The 20,345-nt window shown below is 42.5% G+C and overlaps 1 protein-coding gene across 3 annotated transcripts in view; it reads right to left on the reverse strand.

Annotated features, from left to right (window-relative positions):
* GRHL2 (grainyhead like transcription factor 2) overlaps positions 1 to 20,345 on the reverse strand; it is a 98,673-nt gene that overhangs the window by 31,463 nt on the left and 46,865 nt on the right. For all 3 annotated transcript variants that reach the window (XM_048507774.1, XM_048507773.1, XM_048507775.1), the window contains exon 9: positions 2,609 to 2,767. In XM_048507774.1, the coding sequence (XP_048363731.1) occupies positions 2,609 to 2,767 (159 nt within the window). The remainder of the gene's footprint in view (positions 1 to 2,608; positions 2,768 to 20,345) is intronic.

The raw sequence follows: 20,345 nt of genomic DNA on the forward strand, positions 1-20,345 counted from the left end.
AGTGGGTCACCCTGGCATTAAGTCCCACTCTCCCCTGCTGCCTCCCACCTGGAATCCAGGTTAGTATAATTCAATTGCCTCTTGCAAGTCTTTCAAGACTTTTGTTTTTCAGCAGTCAGCTTCTGGTTCCAGGGCCCCAGGCAGCCCATTCATCTGTCACTGCAGCCTGGACTTATACAGCCTGGACACCTCTCACACTGCAGCCAAGCTACCAGGGCAGGGAGCTGATGCAGTTGCCAGAAGGATCTTCCCTTTGCTTCCATAGCCCCAGCTGAAAAATGCATAAGGAGGAGGGTGTGTGTGTTCAATCTGCAGCTTGGAAATGCTGTAGAATTAAAGAGCAAACAAATCCAGGCATCTGCCTCTCACTGTTCATGCAACAGAATTCATGTTCTATATGAGTATATCTAGGGATGTGCTGTCCACAATTTTTGTGCCCTTTTTATTTGATTCTAATGAAAAGCTATTTGCACTTCTCTAGTGATAAAACAAATTATACTCTGTTTCAGATAAAGATGTTAGCACGGTCAGTTGAGGTGCAGTGGTTGAGAAAATTGTATGTTTTCACATTAGAATACAGTCCTGAACGAATATGAGAATTATCATTCTTTTTAATCACTGCCTTGGTCACCTCCAAATGACATATGGAGCTCCTTTATACTGAGTCTGACTACTGGTCCATCTAGCTCAGTCTTGCCCACTCTGACAGGCAGCAGCTCTCTAGCATCTTAGGCAGTGAAAGGTCTTTCCCAGCATCTGTTACCTACCCTTTTAAGTGAAGATGCCAAGATCGGATCTGGGACCTCTCCCACAACATGCAGGGCACTGTTTAATTTTCAAAATCGGAAACATTGGAACAGGCTCTTTCTCACGAAAAAGTCTGTCAATCCAGGCACTACTATCATCTCTGGGAAACTGAATCCCAAAGCTGAGAGAAATGGGCTTTGGACCAGTGTTCATCATTGTTAATGCTCGGGGAGACTGCCAAGCACACTGTGGTCTACCAACCGCATTCTTAAGAAATCCTTTTTATAAACTAAATTTTACAGCAATATTCTTCATAGCAATGTTCCTCACAAAGGCTCTCCGCTTTGATCCTTAGTGGGCGGCATGAGCTACAAGTATAAATAATGATGGACCAGAAAACATATTTCAGGTAGAAATAATGCTTGACCGCTGCTTCCAGGCCAACATGAGTGATTATATATCCTATTTTAAGTCTTCCTAAGCCATCCAGACTTGATAGGGGTAACATTTTAACTCCCTTTGTACTTTTTTTCTGCATTTTTAAAGATGTTTTTGATTAGATATGTCAACACTGATTTCCTGGTCCCCTATTATGAAACCAGAAGTATCAATTTAACAGGGAGATAGTCAAAGCCGCAAATATGCATAATTTCAAAAGCTCAGCTCCTTGTCATCTATAGGTCACTCTTGATGAAACCCAGGCACTAAGATCTTTCCCCCCTTCCACTCATTGCTTTCAAAAACTGGCAAACAGGAAAAAATAATAATCAAGCATGTACTCATTCCTTTGATATTTACTAAGCTTTGAAAATGTTCCTGTACCTTCAGATCTCTGCAAATATTTGCCCTACAAATTACCATAGTAGCACTCAAGATTCATGACTTGCAACGCTTCTATTTGAAAAATAGGCTGCTGATCATAGTTTTTGTCTCCACTGCTTCCTAATCTGTTGGGTTGACCTACAGAAAAGGCACACCTTAGATGTGAAGTGGGGAATATCTGGCTTTTTATTAAATGAGCTGTTAACCATAGCTGGTATCTCTCCTTGTAAGTACTCTAATCTGTTAGTTGCCTCTAGGCAAAAGGATGCCCTACAAATGAAGTGAGCAGATCAAAGGGGAAAATTCTAAGATTCTCAAACCTTCCTCTTCCACAGCTCTACCATTTGTCCCTGGTCCTCACTAGTGCATCTCATGAGTTCACGGTTGCTTAACAACCAGTAAATGATCACTTCCTTTTTTATACGCACAGTAAAAGGCTGAATGGGAAGCAGAGGAGCCTTCTGATAGTGCTGTGGCTTCCGCAAGTTCCCATGAGTAGAAGAACATTCCTTCCAGCCGAGCTATTTCAAAGCTGGGCTTCAGACCCTCAGCCATCCTTTGAAAATACGCTGAGTGGCACTGCCAGGTTTGTTTGACTTAATGGAAACATCACATGTCTTAAAATACTTAAAATATAATTTAAATTCTACACAATATTTTAAATTCATGTTCTCCTGTCTCTAAAGAAATGTTAAAGCAGTGGTTCTCAACCTGTGGGTTGTGACTACCACGCCGCACGGCTCCTAGTGCAAGGCCTGGACTGCCACAATTATGAATTACATGTAAGCAGATTTCATGAGCAAACAGCAATGCCTCGTTTTTTCCCCACACGATTCCTGTAATTCCTGTCGTAATATTGAACCAAGCATGGAAGTGTAAAGAATCATCATCCCCACCAAAAGATACTGGCTCCATTCTGTTCTTTTCTTTCTTTTCCTGTATAGCAGTCCTCTCCATCTTCTTTTTGTTTTGATTGTATCACTATGCCCAGTACACAAGCTCTTCAGTACTTAACAAACAAATTACCATCGTCACTGACCTTGTCACAGAAAACTTTGATCTGGCAGAAGGCACGATGGATGGGCTTGTTACTGCGGTTGTTGTAGCTGTATGTGTCGATTTGGATCATCAAAGGAAGCCCCTTCACTCCTTTTTGAGAAGAGAAGTCTGTGCTCAGGCAGTTCACAGTGATGAAAATCTGATTCAGAGAAAAAGAAGTTAGAACGGGCACTGACACAGACATGGCCTTTCCCTTCCTCAAACCGTGTTTTGAGAAGTTCCACCTGTATCGAATATTTAAATTCAGCTCCATCTCTGTGAAATGCAAAGAAGTTTAAGCTACCTAATGAATATATATATTTTACATTTTAGACCTTTACATCAAAGTAAATCAATCTGACAAAACCACCATTACTCTTCTACTTAGCTAATGTGATGGGAGACAGGGGTAGGGTTGCCAAATCCAGGTTGGAGATCTGGGGATGGAGCCCAGGGAGGACAGTGACCTCAGTGGAGCACAATGCCATGGAGTCCACCCACCAAAACATCCCTTTTCCCAGTGGAACTGGTCTCAGTAACCTGGAGATGAACAGTAATGTTATGAGATTCCCAGGGTCCCACCTGGAGGCTAGCATCCCTACTCCCAACAGTATGTTGTCCTTTCTCCAATTCTAGTGCCATGAGGTATCTTCATATCCCTCTCTGCAAGTTTAGCATCTCTCTCAGTTCTGTGTTTCCTCTATTTTTTTCCCCATCAAGCTTCTCCTAAATCAGGGGTAGGGAACCTGCGGCTCTCCAGATGTTCAGGAACTACAATTCCCATCAGCCCCTTCCTGCATGGCCAATTGGCCATGTAGGAAGGGGCTGATGGGAATTGTAGTTCCTGAACATCTGGAGAGCCGCAGGTTCCCTACCCCTGTCCTAAATGCTTTCCTTGGGTTCCTCTTTCTCAGTGGCTAATTAAGTGTGCACCATTCCTTCAGACTCCGGGCTGCCAGCCTCCTCGGATTTCTTCCTAATCCCTTGTCTCAAAAAACTGCTCCTATTTCTTTTACTTGTTGGAGGTTTGAATCCTAACCACACAGACAGTTTCCCTTCCCTCACAGAAAGTGAATAGCAAACAGCTGACTCTATTTTATGCTATATCTCTCATCCATTTATTTATTTTATGCTATATCTCTCATCCATTCATTCAGACTATTTGTAAACTCTTTCCATAATGCGAGATGGTTTACTAAATAAAATAACCTTATGGAAAATCCAAAACTTCCTCCCAAAGGTAACTGTAAAACCAAAAGGTTCTGAAGCAGTGAAAAGAAACAGCTGCACATAAAAGATGGGCTTCTTGAATCACTATCAGAAGTCAGTTTGACCCGACTCCTTGGGAACTTTCAAGAGCCATGGAGCCCCTGCAGAAATGCCCTGCTGTGCCCCACTGTTGATCAGACATACTTGGATGGTGGTAATCTAAAAGCAGATCTACCCACTGATCTTCTGGTTGTCTCTGAATTTCACTTGGAAGCCCGATCATGACACTCGCCTGTGGAGTAACCATTATTCTCCATAGGAGTTTGCAAGGATTCTGCCTTACTAATACAGGAAAAAGTTCTTGCAGCTAATAATATCTGCAATATCTATCACCCTTATTTATTATTAATTTTGTTATATCTGAATGCTGAAAAATAAACACATATTAGTAAATTCTAGTAAATTATTTCTTTTCATGGAACATATGCTGCCTCCCCAGAGGACCTGCTCTAGGCTGCTCACGGAGTAAAACATTATAAAATAATAAAGCATACAAATTATTAAAATTAACAAGCTATTAAAAACTCAGCGGTTAAAAACGCAGCCATAAAAAATTTAAAATGAGCACTTTGCTCTGCTGTTTTATAGTTGTTTTAGTACAAATATAAATATTGTTACATGCACAAATATTTAAATATAAAACATGGGAAAGACAGAAATTAAATAACATTAGGAATACAAATTAATTAACACTAACTTAAGATACACAAAACATAATTCAGTGACCCATTCCGGCCAGCCACTAGAATATAAACTGTTTATCCTAGATCAATTCCTATCTCTCCTCCATGCTAAGAAATCTTACTTCTGTTCGATGAAAAGCCTCCTAATTGGTAGAAAAGTTCCTTAGCTGAAGGATGGCTGGAACCACCCCAACATTTTCATGGAAGCCATAACTGCAGTCATGTTAATGTGCTCTATCCCATTCACATCCAGGAAAAAAGCAATAACAGCATGACTTAACATGGAGAGTTTAGCAGTTTCATCTGATCATGAGATTTAATAGTATGGCTCAGTATTTTACGGTGGAGCTAGCACAGTTTGTTTGCTCAGTTACACTAATAGCACAGCAGCATTTCTGTACTTGATGATATCACAGTGCAGTGCATACAATAAAACACAGTTGAACTTTAACTGGTACAAGAGCAGAGAGAGAGGTTGGAGGAGTTCTACTTTAACCTGATTTGGAAACTGATAGCACTTCCAGTTTTAATATGCAGAAAAACCTTTCCCTCCGCCCTAACAAAACACAACAGTCCTTCATTTTGATTCTTTCAGTAGTATACGCATTTGTGTACATCAGTCAGTGGATGTAAATGAAGCTTAATTTCTCTCTGAGAAGGAAACGGAGAAAATCTAGCTTCTAGGTCCTTGACAGTTTCTACAAATAAAAGTATTGGGAATTATTTGACAAATAACATATTTGATGAGATTGCCTCTTACTATGATCTGCAGAGATCAGAAGAAGAATGAATCCCTTCCTCAATACTAAGCGTAGACCATATAAATAGCAATAATTCCTGTCACTTTGAGGTGAAAAGCATAGAGGCAAGAATAAGGCGAGACCCTATTCTCCTTTTTAAAGAAAATTCTTCATTCCCATTCAAAAGCTATCACAAATATAAGCACCTGGCATGAGAAGGTAAGGGATAGGCAGCCTCACAGGGGATGTGGGCTCATTTCCTACCTCTATTCCATTTTTGAAGATTATTTGTGACATCACCAGCTGCCACAGTCAGCAGCATTGGCAGATCATGTCTGTTTATTTACAGGTAAGTCCAAAGAAGAAGATAGTCCAGTCCTAAAATCTGCCCTCCAAGTGATGGCATCAATAATGTTTAGCCATTCCAGATCACTATGCACCCTTCCAGACTTTTGGGGAGGATAGATTCCTCCTCAGGCAATGCACAATACTTGCTAAAGCCTCCTGGAGCCAGGGAGGAATCTTGGAGTTCTGCTACAGCTGTACTCTAAGCCAGCGTGGTGATTCTCCATCTGCCCCCCAACCTCCTTTCACCTCCCTTCTTTTACAGTCCTAGGTGTAATTCTGTTCTATTGCAGTGAATCAGCAGAGTAAATAATAGGGCAGAGATGCGAGTGTGTCATTTTGTAGAACTTTACTGGATAACAAATGAATTTACAGTAAATATAGGAACAGCAAACTCTACCTATGCAAGTGCTCAGTCTGGGTTTCTGTGAAGTCTATTTGTGCCTGTGTGTCTCTCTCTCTTCTTTTGCTGAAGAAGAAACAGAGAGATCTTTCCAGAAGCTCATGTAAGTCTTGTCATGTGACTTCAACAATTAACTCCTGCTTGACTGAGGGGCTTTCCGCACTGACAGAGTTGTACTGGTTTCTATCTAGGTTCACCTCAGTGTATCCGCACTGCAACTGAGCTCAACATTGTTTTGTCTCAGTTCCACCCCCTCAGAACTGTGACATCCCTGTCGCAGTTATGAACTGCACCTTTCTGCTGGAACAAGGTCAATACCGCTTTGAAGCTTCGAAGTGCGGACGCATCGAAATGACACCTCATCCGTTCAACCAATCAGGAGCCGCTTTTGTGGCATGCACAGAACGGGAGAGTCGTGGTGGGCATGTAACTGTAAACTGTAAAAACTGTAAAAAAAAAAAAGAACGCTCCCGTTTCCCATGGTAACACAAGCTCCAATCATGATCGAGGAGCGAAACAGGCACCAAGATGATCTCGCCCACTTAGCTCGGTTCCAGGGGGCCAAGTAAGTTGCTGTGCGGACAGCCTGGAATCGCCCCCCACTGAAGGGAACCGAGTCGACCTTAGCTCCCTTCTGTAGTGTGGAAAGCACCTGAATGAAGCAGGCACTTGTAAAATCCTAACAAATTCCCACGCAGCCACCACACACATTATATCACCTCCATCCTAGGAATGTTTACTTCTACTTGGCCCTAGAAACACCTCCTCACCACAACCAATGTGATATGGTGGTCACTGTTGATTGTGGACTGAGAAGATTTTAGTGGGGATAGTTGCTGATTATGCAGAGAGCGCTTACCTCAGGATTCAGTAGGCTTGCAGAGGGCTCTCCTCATGTTTCTCTGTTTACATGTGATGAGGCAGCTCAGTGAGGAGGCTGCTTGCTGAAGTCTCAACCAGCCTCTCCTTTTTCCGCTTCTCTTAACTTTGCCCATCAAAGTTTGCCCTTAAAGGCAAAGATCTCTTCCCATACCTCCCCTACACACACTCTCTCTCTCTCTTTCTCTCTCTTTCTCCTGTAAGGGAGAGAGGCTTGTTTTTAAAATAGAAGTTTGTCTGAAATAAAGTTAAACACCCGCCCCCCATCAGGAAGGGCGAAGCAGAATGGGGGAGGTGGGGTGAAGCCATAAAGAGACACTGTTTTGCAAAAAGCCAACTCTCTTTTATTACTATATTAATGTGCTGATAAAAGCATAAAAGTAAAGTGGGAAGGGGTTGGCAACAGGGAGGAGAAGGAGGAAACGTGCAAAGTATTATGAGGGAATGGGGGTGAGACTAGGTGGGTTGGCTGTGGGTGGAGGGAAAAGGTCAGGGGCAAAGCTGTGCTGACTGGAAAATCTGGCAGCTCTGGCTGCAAAGCAAAATTAAATTTGTGCCAGAAGCCGTCTTACTTGCCAGGGGGGAAATAGAAAGTGAAAGCGGGGCTAGTGGAAATACATCTGTAAAAGAAAACTTGCAGCGATGCAGATTCGCCCACACTGCACAGCAGATGCCTTGTGTGTAATCAGCCAGTGTTGTGATAGACTGGTGAGGCTGTATTGGTTTTCTTAATAGATTTCAACATTATTTTGTTAAACTTCACTGTTAGCTACTTCAAGTTTCTTTACAAGGCAATATTCTTTATCTAATTTAATTCATTTAAATTCCTATTCAGATATCAAGCTCCCTGGGTAAGTCTGGGCAAGTTGCTTATTTTCAAGCCCAATTTATCTCTTGTGGTTTAAGAGTCATAGGATAATCCTGTGTGTGTCATCTTTAAAGGAATTGGAAGTACAGAATGGAAATACGTTAGATGTAAATCACAAGAAGAGACTGTGTAGATGAAAAAACGGAGCTGCGGGCGTACTGAGAGGAAGGCAGGCAGGATGGTTTAGCACAAATTCATCAGATCTTGGAGGCAAAGCAGGGTTGGTTATTTGGAAAGGAACCCAAGGAAGACTCTGCAGAGGAAGGCAATGGCAAATCACCTCTGCTTCTCTTGCCTTGCAAGTCTCTTCCTGGGGTCACCATAAGCTGGCTGTGACTTGATGGCACTTTATACACATAAGGGAGTTCAAATTTTGGAGCATGAGGAGAGGCATTTCAGGACTCAGCTTCTTACCAGCCACGCTGCTTGGTCAGCAAAGTAAACAATTGGGCTGAACACACATTCATGACCTATCTGTTTCCAAAAGAATAACGGCATCGTTGGAGAAAACCCTTGGAGGACTTTCCTGTGTATTGTGCCACATCTTCTGAGCCAGAGTTTAGATGCATGAAAGGCAGTACAGCCCTAAGCAGGTCTACTCAGAATCCTACTCAATTCTTCAAGCCTACTCCATGAGTGCTCTTAGGCTTGTACTGGTGGTTATTTAAGAACATAAGAACATAAGAACAAGCCAGCTGGATCAGAACAGAGTCCATCTAGTCCAGCTCTCTGCTACTCGCAGTGGCCCACCAGGTGCCTTTGGGAGCTCACATGCATGATGTGAAAGCAATGGCCTTCTGCGGATGTTGCTCCCGAGCACCTGGACTGTTAAGGCATTTGCAATCTCAGATCAAAGAGGATCAAGATTGGTAGCCATAAATCGACTTCTCCTCCATAAATCTGTCCAAGCCCCTTTTAAAGCTATCCAGGTTAGTGGCCATCACCACCTCCTGTGGCAGCATATTCCAAACACCAATCACACGTTGCGTGAAGAAGTGTTTCCTTTTATTAGTCCTAATTCTTCCCCCCAGCATTTTCAATGAATGCCCCCTGGTTCTAGTATTGTGAGAGAAGTATACTTATTTAAATAAGTATACCCTGAAGATGGATAGTCAGTCTTTTAAAGGAAGCCAAAAGGTTAAGAAACACAAGAGACAGCAACAGGCATTTCAGATCACAGCACAGAGTATAAACTAATAAAAATCTAATAAAATGAATTTCAAGTTTTATTGTGTTATAGGAAGAATTCATCTTGAGACAGGAGAATAAAATTAAGGAGCAATCTGCAGTATCAGAGCATTATATTTATAGCAGATTCTCTAGGTAAATATAGTCCCCTGGCAAGAACAGGGCTATTACTGACTCATGGGGTGACATGACATCATGATGTTTACTAGACAGATTATCTTTACAGGATGATTTGCCATTGCCTTCACCATTAATTCAACAAAAGAACTTTTGTCCAAAGAATGTCTTATATATAGTCTTCTACTTCAGTGGGCAAGTTTTCTAGAAACTAGAGAATGAGGTTTTTGTGAACATTATTTTTGTAAATCAGCCAGCCTCAGAGATGGGGCACTCACAGGGACAAATGAGGTCACATGCGCACGCCAGCTGGTCACGTGGAGGGGTGGAGAATCGCCCCCACCCCTCCCCTTAGCCCCACCCCACCAGGCTGCTCCTTCAGCCGGTGGAGGCTCCATTGACTGAAGGAGCAGCCTGGTGGGGCCAGACCAAGGGGTGGCCTATGGCAGACTCCTGCCAGCTAAGGTAAGTGGGGGGGGGGGCACGGATGCAGGGGCACCCGGAGCAGGTGTTGCCCTGGGCACCTCTGACCAGCCTTTCCCCCAAATTTAGCACAAGCTAATGGACCCCCTGCATTGTGACCAGAGCTTTTTCTCTTTCTATCAAACCAACTGTTCATCTTCGGGTACCATAAAATACAGATACGTAGGATGTAGAATATAAGCATTGCCATCAAGTCATCTGAAAATGGCATGGTCTGCTCCTTAAACGTAAGCAACATAAACAAGAAGAAAATCCAAGCAAGAAAACTATAATTAGCTGCCCTGGGGTTGGGAAGGGAAAGATATAAATTGGCTAAATAAATTCAATTGTGCCAACCTTATCTTGAAAGAGATGCAGGGAAAGGACACAGGCTATCACTTTACAAGATTGAATATCCTCATTTTGACACTTTAATATATTGTGTCAGTTTAACAATCAATAATTTTATGCTCCTGACATATGTGCACACAAAGGCGAATGCTGTCATAGCTGTACTGAAATGCTGTGTTATTTAGCACCGTACATGAAAGTGACTGGATTAGAATTAAAGGAGATCAATGGTGTTTGCAAAGCTTTCATGCCTGAGTAGCCAGTTCTATTAGTCTCTTTTCAAACAGAAAGCCCAGCATTTAAATTGAAAACGCAATGTACAATGATGACTCTAAAGCTATAACGTTTGAACACATTTCTAATTATAATTGTAGCTTCACTGCAAGGGTGACAGCAATGCCAGGATGTATTTGCTGCTCGAAAACAAATGACTAGTTGTCCATTATTTGGATGCTCAGGAGTCTTTCAGTGATGTCTCAGAGCATCTTTTGTTTGCGCAGGGCTTTTTTAAAACTTCAGCCAGCTGCCACAGTGATGGATACTCTGGAATTGGAGAGGTTGGTGAGAAGGCAGCAAGGATCACAACAAATTATGCTGCACCCCCAGCCGCTCCTCAGCAAATGCCAGCAAATGAATAAGGTAAATGCCACGCAGCATGCAAAAAGGTGACCCTTAAATAATTACATGTCCCGAAGCAAATGACTTTTCTCCTTTGTTCTACAGGAAAAGAAGTCTGTTGTCACCTTTTTAAAAATCTACATAAATGGAAATTTACTGATCCACAGGAGGGGGGAGATCTAAAAGAAACAGTAGAGTTTCAGATCTTCTGAAGATGCCAGCCACAGATGCAGGTGAAACGTCAGGAGAAAGTGCTGCTAGAACACGGCCATACAGCCCGAAAATCACACAACACCCCAAACAGTAGAGTAATGCCTTTCTTAGAACAAATAACCATTGGTCCATGAAGGCCAGCACTGTCTACTCAGACTGGTTCATTCACTGGCTGATCTTCTGGTCCATCTACTCCAAGGGTCTGCAACCTGTGGCTCTCCAGATGTTCATGGACTTCAATTCCCATCAGCCCCTGCCAACATGGCCAATTGGCCATGCTGGCAGGGGCTGATGGGAATTGTAGTTCCTAAACATCTGGAGAGCCACAGGTTGCAGACCCTTGGTCTACTCAGACTGGTTCATCCACTGGCTGATCTTCTGGTCCATCAAGGCCAGCACTGTCTACTCAGACTGGTTCATCCACTGGCTGATCTACTGGTCCATCAAGGCCAGCACTGTCTACTCAGCAGTACCTCTACGGGGTTTGGGGTGGAGGCTTCCACATCACTTATTGCGTGCACTTTTTAAAACTGGAGATGCCAGGAATTGAACCTGTGACCTTCTACCTGTCTAGCAGACCCTCCACCTCCCCAAGATCAATTAAAACATCAAAAAGTAGTAAGCAAGCTTTTCAGTTGCCCAGAAATTTCCATCAGGGTAGATGCTAAGCAAAATACTTTTTTTTTAAGTGGGAAGGAAAGAAAGAAGCATGTTGGGCTTCGTGGAAAGACAAGATTGCAGATTTTAAGAGACATAGAACAGAGTAGAATGGCTGCGGTGCAGATTTGATCTGATTAAACGACATGGAGTGCAGGAATGATCTCAGCTGCACCAGTCAATGACTGCTAGGACACTGGTGCAATAGAAGCTCAAAAATATAGAATCCAGCAATAATTCAGATTTCCCTCCAGTGCTGATTGAAACACCCTAGTTCCTTCTACAACAGACAACAGGACTACAATTTAAAGAGTCGACCTTACATTAGCAAACCTGTCTTTTGAGGTTTGGGTCTACAGAAGAGTAACAAGGAAGCCATTAGAGATGGACTGCTTTGGACAAAGAGAATTGTTGGCATCCATTCAACAAACACAACAGAGTTGGCATCCATTCAACAAACACAACGACTCTCAATGGCAGGATGGGCATTTGATCCCAGGTCTCTCCAGAACTTGTCAAACATTCTGAGAACTATAAGACCATACTAGAACTCCAATGTGTTTTTCACCTTCATTTGTAACAATCTGTACCCTATGATGAAAGTAGCATCTGTGACTGAAAATATAGGTATTCTCTTGTTTGGTTTAATTTTTTTTACAGGGGCAGCTCAATCCAGATTTTGGGGGGAAGCACTTAGGGACCAGTGGAGAGCCACACCAACATGTTTGCCCCCTCCACTGGTGCTGGGGGCACCCCCGCTGGCAGACAGGGCAAAGGCACTAATGGTCTGCCACCCCTCAGCTCCGCAGCACTGAAATCTAGAAGTTGGGGCAGCTGCGAAACAGTACTGGCATCCACTTCCTGGGCATTCCAGGGGTGGAGCCAACATTCCAGTCCTGAAAACCTGACCCCTGAACCTGCAGACTTATACTACACAAAAGCGCAGCATAAGCCTGTGTTGCCTATGGGGCAATTCAGGAGACAGAAGGTTTTTTTGTTTTCCTTCCCTTTTGCGCCAACTGAAGCCCCTTTGGAGGAAGTGTGGTGCTGCCTTCGTCACACCACCTCCACCTCCGGCTGCCATAGCACTCCCCCCTGTATGGAACTATTTGTTTGTTCACCCTCTTCTCATGCATTCCCAGCACTCCAAGAAACTCAGTCAGGGGCCACAGAGGTTCAATTGCTGAGGACAAGCTGAAGGTCTGTCCTCATTTAGTCTTCTTCACCAAAGGGTTCGTAAACAGGGACTTTTGCAAACACAATCACAGCTCCAAGCTCTATTGTCCAAACGAAGTTCAAAGATTTATTAGCAAAAATTCCCAAGGTTAAATCATCAACTCCCCATATAATACATTGAATCTTAAAAGATAGCTAATGCAAAATTAACACTCCATGCCACTGAGGCTTAGGGAGGAAGGACGGAAACAATGGCTCTCAGTTAAAGGCAGCCTCCTCCTCCCCTCACCTCCCAACAGTTCTTAAAAGTCAATGACTCCGCTTTAGGACAGGCCACCCCTTCCATCACTGAAGCCTGAGATAACCATTTTCAGGTGTCATTAGGGAAAGAGCAAGACTGCAGGAGACAGTTCGTCTGGTAAAGTCAACCCTCATATACCAACCCCCTCCCCTTGAGTGTTTTGAGGATTACATGCTTGGGTGACCAGTGTTGTAATACAAGTCTTTTAGCTGCAGTAAAGGCATGGAGAGTCCATTTTTTGTTGATCATCAGTTAGACTCCAAGAGAAAGGCAAATAGTTAAAAAGCACATAAGCATCCTCAAAGATCAAAGAACATCTTCAAAAAAAATCAGTGAATCTTCTAATACAGAATTGACATATTACTTCTTCCCTTCCACAAATATGGACGAGCAGCTTCCCATATCAGAAAGGGTTCTCTAACACAGCCATTGTCCTATCAAAACAGAGCAGTGTTTAAACAGAAAGGCATTGATAGGCTGCCTTTGTAATCTTCTACATTAAAAAAAAACCCTGAGGAAAAACACTTGCAACCAAATCAGCCTTATGGAGTTGTGTAAGCATCATAATGTTGAGGCTCTGTTCACGTGTTTACAAAGCACTTTAGAAGTACTAAATTATTCTGAAACCAATTTAGGAAAAAATTACCATTTAACATGTACCCATTCAACATTGAACAGGCTGATTCTATCTTCTGGAATAATATAGCAACTGAATGTTAAGGTTCAACATGACCCTGCACTCTTGGCTTGCTAGAAATCTGACAAAATTGTTTTATTCCGGAAGATGTCTGGTATTTGATCTCTCTGCTGTTATGGAGCTTCAACCTGCCCTGCCATTTTTATTTGCTGACTGCTTTTTATTCGCTTTCATGCTTTTATGAGTTTTATTTCTATGTAGTTTCGTATCTACTGTTATTTTATTGTTGCTTTAGTTTACATTATGCTGCTGCCTTTCTGATGCAATCTTTTAGACCCTTTCTGTTTTAGACCTTATATGAATATTTGCAAGCTTTAAAAACTTTGTTGTTTTAATGATAGAATATACAAGTTTTGAAATAAATGAATTCTACAATCACTGAACACTACAAAATGGATATGCAGCTTTACAGGATTTTCAAATGCTTACTGTATTTGTAACCTAATGCATTATTTTTAAAAGGGACAAAAATTAGATGCTGCAATTATCCAAAGATCTCGAGATAGATGCAGCAATTATCCAACCATTTCTATCTCCTGGAGCGAAGACCATCTGAAACAGCAATTTCCAATGTTACAGTGCAATCCTAAAAAGAGTTATCTCCTTCTAAGTCTGTTAAAATCAATGGGTGGGATCCAGATTAAATTAGCAATTACTACTAATTCCCCTTCCCAACTGTAGACCCCCACCATATCTGGAACTTCATCCCCAATGAGCAACATTTTGTGGAGATCAGCTTACTGCAGTGAGAGGAGGGAGGCAGGAAAGTTGCAATCTGCCATTGGAAAATATAGAGTGGATCCACCCTACGAGTTCAGAAGGGTTTAAGATCGAACTAGATGTATATTTGTTGTACCCACAATAACAAGAGTTTCATTGTGCTGTAAAGACAAACAAATTTATTTCAGCATAAGCTTACTGAACATAATACTTCATGAACCTGATGGGAGCGGGTTTTGGCTCATGAAAACATAATACATTTGTTAATAATATAATAATTAAGTGGCACCAAGTTGTAACTGACTTATGGTGACCTCCTTTGGGGTTTTAAAGGGAAGAAATTAGCAGTTGTGGTTTGTCATTGCCTTTCTCTGAACAGCAACCCTGGTTTTCCTGGGCCACCCCTGCTTAGCTGACAAATCTGGGCTACTTGGGCTATTGAAGCCTCCATATACATTTGTTAGTCTGTATTTATTTAACTCTTTTCCCCCAGCTTTTCTCCCCAGGGGGAATCTAAAAGCAATTTACAACATTTTCTTCACCTCCATTTTATCCATTTAATCTTTAAAGTGCCTTTAAGGTATTATTTAAGCAGCAAGGAACTGGATAATAGCCGATACAAGGACTAAAAGAGAAGATAGAATTTGCCTTCACAAGTGACTTTTAACATGCTTAATGCACACTTTTCTACAATAAGTATTCAGATAATGGAGTATAAGGAAAACAGCTATTTTTATTCAAGCTGGCTACCTAATGTAAATGACCATTTTCCTGTTTGTTTGAACAATAAAGAAAAATTGCACTTAACAATGGCACAGCCTAACCTTTCCTGCTGCACAGAGATCCAAGAGTGATTTCTACAGCTGGAGCTCATGCACCCTCGCCCTTAAGGTGGAGAAAAGGGGTGGTACGGTATAGATCATTTTCGCTCCCCTCAGTGGCAAAATAAATAAATAAATCCAGGAGTAGCACTTGCTGGACTGGTTTCCTTCGGAGGAGAGTGCTACAGATTTATGATGTGTAGTTTTGCTTCTATGAATATGTAAGCAGAGCATAGGTGGCAGCAAAGAGGCAACTCCTACAAACACCAGGGGGAGTGAGATCCTGCACCCTCAAGGTGTTTCAGTCAACTCATAGCATCTTGTCTCCTCTCTCTGTTACAACAAAGCACTCAAAAACTATTAGGGAGGTGTTGCAGCTACACAGTCATAGAGGCCCTGCTTTGCATGCAGTAAGCCCCACGTTCAGTTCCTACCATCTCTAGCTTAAAGGATCAGTTAGTAGGTGATGTGGCTTTGACCTGAGTAACCCAGACTAGCCCGCTCACAGAAGATGCTGGAAGCTAAGCAGTATCAGTCCTGGTTGGTACTAGGATGGGAGACCACCAAGGAAATTCAGGTTTACTACAGAAAGGCAGGCAATGGCAAACCACCTCTGTTAATCTCTTGCCTTGTAAACTCCACGAGGGGTCACCATAAGTTGGCTGTAACTTAATGGCGGCAATAATAACCACAACAAAAGTAGATGATGTGAAAGGCTTCTGTCTGAGAATTCAGCCAGTCGAAGCAGACAACAAGACTGACTTTGATAAAGGCTCAGTTCGCAGCAGCTTCACGTGGCCCCCTCTTTTCACGTGGCCCCCTCCCCCAAGCCTTGATGTGTACTTGAACAGAGCCCCATTGAGGAAACTCAGTTGCTAAGGAATGTTAACATTCTTGTCACAGGATCCAGTTTCAGTTCCGTTTACATTGATGGGGGAAAAAACTCTCTGGGAAGAGCTTTGGATGCTTGATTTAGCTGTAAAATCCAATGAGAATTCTAATGGAACGTGATTGTGTATTTCTATCCTCTTGCAGAGCGGACTTTGAGGTGTTTGCCCTGAACAGCAATAATAAAAACAGCAGCAACTTATGACACTGAGTACAGTATCTGCGGGCCACTTCACACAACATTTCTGAATGTGCATATTTAAAATGTCACATGTCGTGCTTACACATTTAATTTAAAAGCAGATATTGTTGAATCCCAGTAGTTGTTCCCCTGGCAAAAGTGGGAATGGGGCACCTTTGAGCCACCTAAAGGCAATGCTAGGGATTATGAGATCCACAGGAATCAAACGCATGTGGGATGAGGGAAGAACTGGGCAAGACTGAGTAGAAAATCCGGTTAAGATTTAAGCTCTGAGTCTCTCAGACGTCCTTGCTGCCTAAGACACGTGCTTCTGTTAGCATCTTTGAGTCATAATATATAAGCAGCTCTCTGTGCAGTACAACCGGCACAGCAAATGTACAAGCTTTGTTGAACACAAAGGATCTATTCCGAACTCTTCAAACAGTTCTGCTAACAGAAGGATATATTTTAAACAAAAGTACACACTTGGAAAGAAGTATATACAATTCTGGAGAGAGATACATCATACCACAAAAAGAAATTTAGAGGTTCAACACTATAATTTCATTTTTAAAAACACTCCCTGTACTAATATTTTTATCCCTTCTGTTTCTTTCTTTCTTTCTTTTCAATGTTGCAGCCTGTTTTAAGTTTTAGGAATTGTGCAGCATAGAGCTTTAAGTAAATAAAACTAGTTTGTGCAGCGTAACTACAGCTTTTATAGTTTCTTTTGACATCAGCTGCCTCATAAATTCCATGCAAAGGGAAGGTCTTTGTTCCATAACCAATGTCTCCAGCAAATATTTACATTTCCCTTTAAGAAGCTTCCTTAACTCTGTACCACGCCCCAGCAACTACATAAAAACTCAATGCGTAGCGAATGCCAGCTTCACCTGTTTAACCATTGGTATACACAGCAGTTTCCAGAAGTGCTGCAACCCTGGTGTTTCATTTCAAACTCCTCAATTATACATGTGATTTAAAGAGCTCTTGCTCTCAGCAAAGACCACTTCATCAAATGCATTAGGTGTGCACCCTTAATTGGCAGATACATATACAACAAAGGTGCAGACTGAAGAATGGGGGGAGCGGGGTTTAAGTCAGAAAGTCCAGTAATACAAAAGGTAGGTGTGAAACATAAAGTATATGAAATTGGAATGCAATTGAACTTATGCTGAAATAAATTCTTAAGGAGCTACTGGACTTTTCTATTTGGCTACAGTAGACTAACACAGTTACTCCTCTGGAATCCCGTTTGGAAAAATACATATGAACACTTTTTGAATTCTGCCAGACAGCAGAGAATTGTGTGCCATTGCTAGGTCCGGGGACAAGGGGATGGATTATGTTCACAGAAGGGGAAGGAGCCTAATTCTACTTTGTTCATCAACTTCCATGTGAACTTCCATTGGCGTCCCATTGTTATGTGAAGCTTTTGGAACTGAAGACTGGATCCCAAATATGATGATGCACAAACTTCTCATCAGACGTACAAAATCTGGTACATTTTTCTTTATCATACTCCAGAAGCCCATGTAATCAGCTCTACCTTCTTTGCTGTCGTTTATCCTATTTGACTGTAGAAGGAGAACAACTGAATAGGAAAGACAAATGTGACCAGGTGCAAAACAACAAAGGCATCAAGTACATAAGGACCCGCTGTTTCAGCTGGGAAGTTTCATTAGATTTTCATTCTTCTTCTTTTAGAAAATGCAGTGTGATAAAAGTTTGACAACTCTAGTGTAAGAAAATATTTATTCCACTGCACAACCAAACTCCAATGTTCTGTTGAATTCTGCCTTGACTTCAGTAATAGATATCATTGGCTAAATAATGTTTATTTTAATGACAATACTGAGGGGAAAGATATAGTATTGAGCAATGGTTAAGAGCGGAAGACTCTGATATGGAGAGCTGGGTTCAGTTCCCCACTTCTTCACACGAAGCCTACTGGGTGACTTTGGGCCATAGTTCTCTCAGAACTCTCATCCCAATCACAGTTCTCTCAGAACCCTCTCAAACCACCTTCAAATTTCCCTTGCCTTGAAAACCCTAGGGCAGGGGTAGGGAACCTGCGGCTCGAGAGCCGCATGCGGCTCTTCTGCCCTTGCACTGCGGCTCCACGAGCCAAGCCGCCAGCCCCATTCTTGCCCACCCTGCAGGCAGCAGGGTGGGCGCACCAACTGCGGGCTTCCCCACTGCGGGCTTCCCCTCTGGCCCATCCCGTTGGAGCGGGGTGGGCGCTTTCCTGGCGGCCGGCGAGGCCGAGCCACTGGCTTCATCCTTGCCCGCCCTGCAGGCAGCAGGGCGGGTGCACCAATGGCCCGTGGCCAGCTGGGCTGCGCCGCAGGCTTCCCTTCTCGCCCGCCCCGTTTGAGCGGGGAGGGCGCTTTCCCAGCGGCCAGCAAGGCCGAGCCGCTGGCCCCATCCTTGCCCGCCCTGCAGGCAGCAGGGCGGACGCATCCATGCGCTTCTCAGAATGAGCGGAGTAAAAGGTTAAAAAAACGCCAATATATAAAGTGTTATCTTTATTTTAAATGTCAAAAATTATTTGCAGCTCCAAGTGTTTTCTTTTCCCGTGGAAAATGGGTCCAAATGGCTCTTTGAGTGTTAAAGGTTACCTACTCCTGCCCAAGGGGGTCGGCATAAGTCAGTTGTGACTTGACAGGAAAGATGGTGGCCTCAGTAGAGAGATGCAATGGAGCTAGTTTAAAAACTCTCCTTGGTCAGTCATTAGAGCTTCCACCTCTAGAGTGAGACAATGGTAAAGGGTAAAGTAAGCTTCATTGGCAGGTCACCAAGTTGTAATATGAACAAGTTAATGGAATACAAATTGATGTTCACACATGGAAATTGCTCACCAGGCAACTTTTCAAGATGTCCACAGCATGTGCATGTATGCACTGGTAACAGTGCTGCAATGTAGATAATGAACTGGCTGGCACATGTTGATGGGAGTTTTCCTCCTGCCTGCTACTGACAACCACAAATTATTAACAACAGGTTTATTCTTGCTGAAATGCCTGTGCTGTTAGTGTTCCACCTGAAGTCAGAGATCTTTGATAACCATGAAAAAAAATACATTCTCATACATTTCTATGCAAAGCTACTACACTGACAGTTGGTCTCTAGATTGCTCCGACTAGCATGTCAAAATGAGCAAATGGTCTATTGGTCTGAAAATGTACCTAGCTTTTTAAACTGTTGGACAGTTTAAAGAAGTTGGGCAGAGATCAAACTGTCGAAGGAAGCAAAACGGTCTTTAAGATATTCTAGAGAAAATATGAGGCATTTTCTATTATGGGAACTTTTGGCCTGTTGTCCCTTCCTCATTTGCCCTATTGCCTTTGTGTAGAATGTCCCAAAGGATTCTCTATGTAGAATGTTCCAAAGGATTCTCTATGTAGAATGTTCCAAAGGATTCTCTAAGACACCACCTTGGGTAGGTATTTCATGCTTGGACAAAGCATCACTCTATCTGAGTGGATCTTCGTAAAGGGTGGATGGCACATCAGTGCCCTTAAATCCCCCACTCTTCTAGCTGATGCGATAACTATTAGAAATGCCACTTTGTACGAAAATTCAGCCAAGTCACATGATGCCATTGGCTCAAATAGCTTACTAGTCAAATAGGGAAGCACCAAGCTCCACTGAGCCACTTGATGGTCAAAATTAATTAATTAATTAATTAATTAATTAATTAATTAATTAATTTTCTTTATCTAATATATATGTAAAACTTGATGCTATTCAACTTGATGCTATTCAACAAATAAATACAGAGGACATCTTCTTTAGGAGGGAAGGGAGTTATTTCGTACGTCTTAAATTGTGATGTTTTTAATTGTGATTTGTAAGCTGGCCTGATCCATACGGAAAGGAGGGATACAAATATTTCAATTAAAAATAAAGGTGTACAAGCATCAGTTTATATACTGGTGGAACACAACACGTATTGTCTTTGAAATATATGCATCACCAAACTAAATGCGATGGTGTTCACAGAGCCCAACGGCCCACGGCTGTTTCAGCACTTGAAAAGGGGTGAGTGGCAGGGGGGACACGAGAACACCTTGGGCCCTTGCAGGCAGCGTTTTAAATCATTTTTAAAATGTTGGCAGCATTCATAGGTTGAACCTTTGGATGATATCATGTCTAGTT

This window comes from Sphaerodactylus townsendi, linkage group LG09, assembly GCF_021028975.2.
Source record: "Sphaerodactylus townsendi isolate TG3544 linkage group LG09, MPM_Stown_v2.3, whole genome shotgun sequence".
NCBI lineage: Eukaryota > Metazoa > Chordata > Lepidosauria > Squamata > Sphaerodactylidae > Sphaerodactylus > Sphaerodactylus townsendi.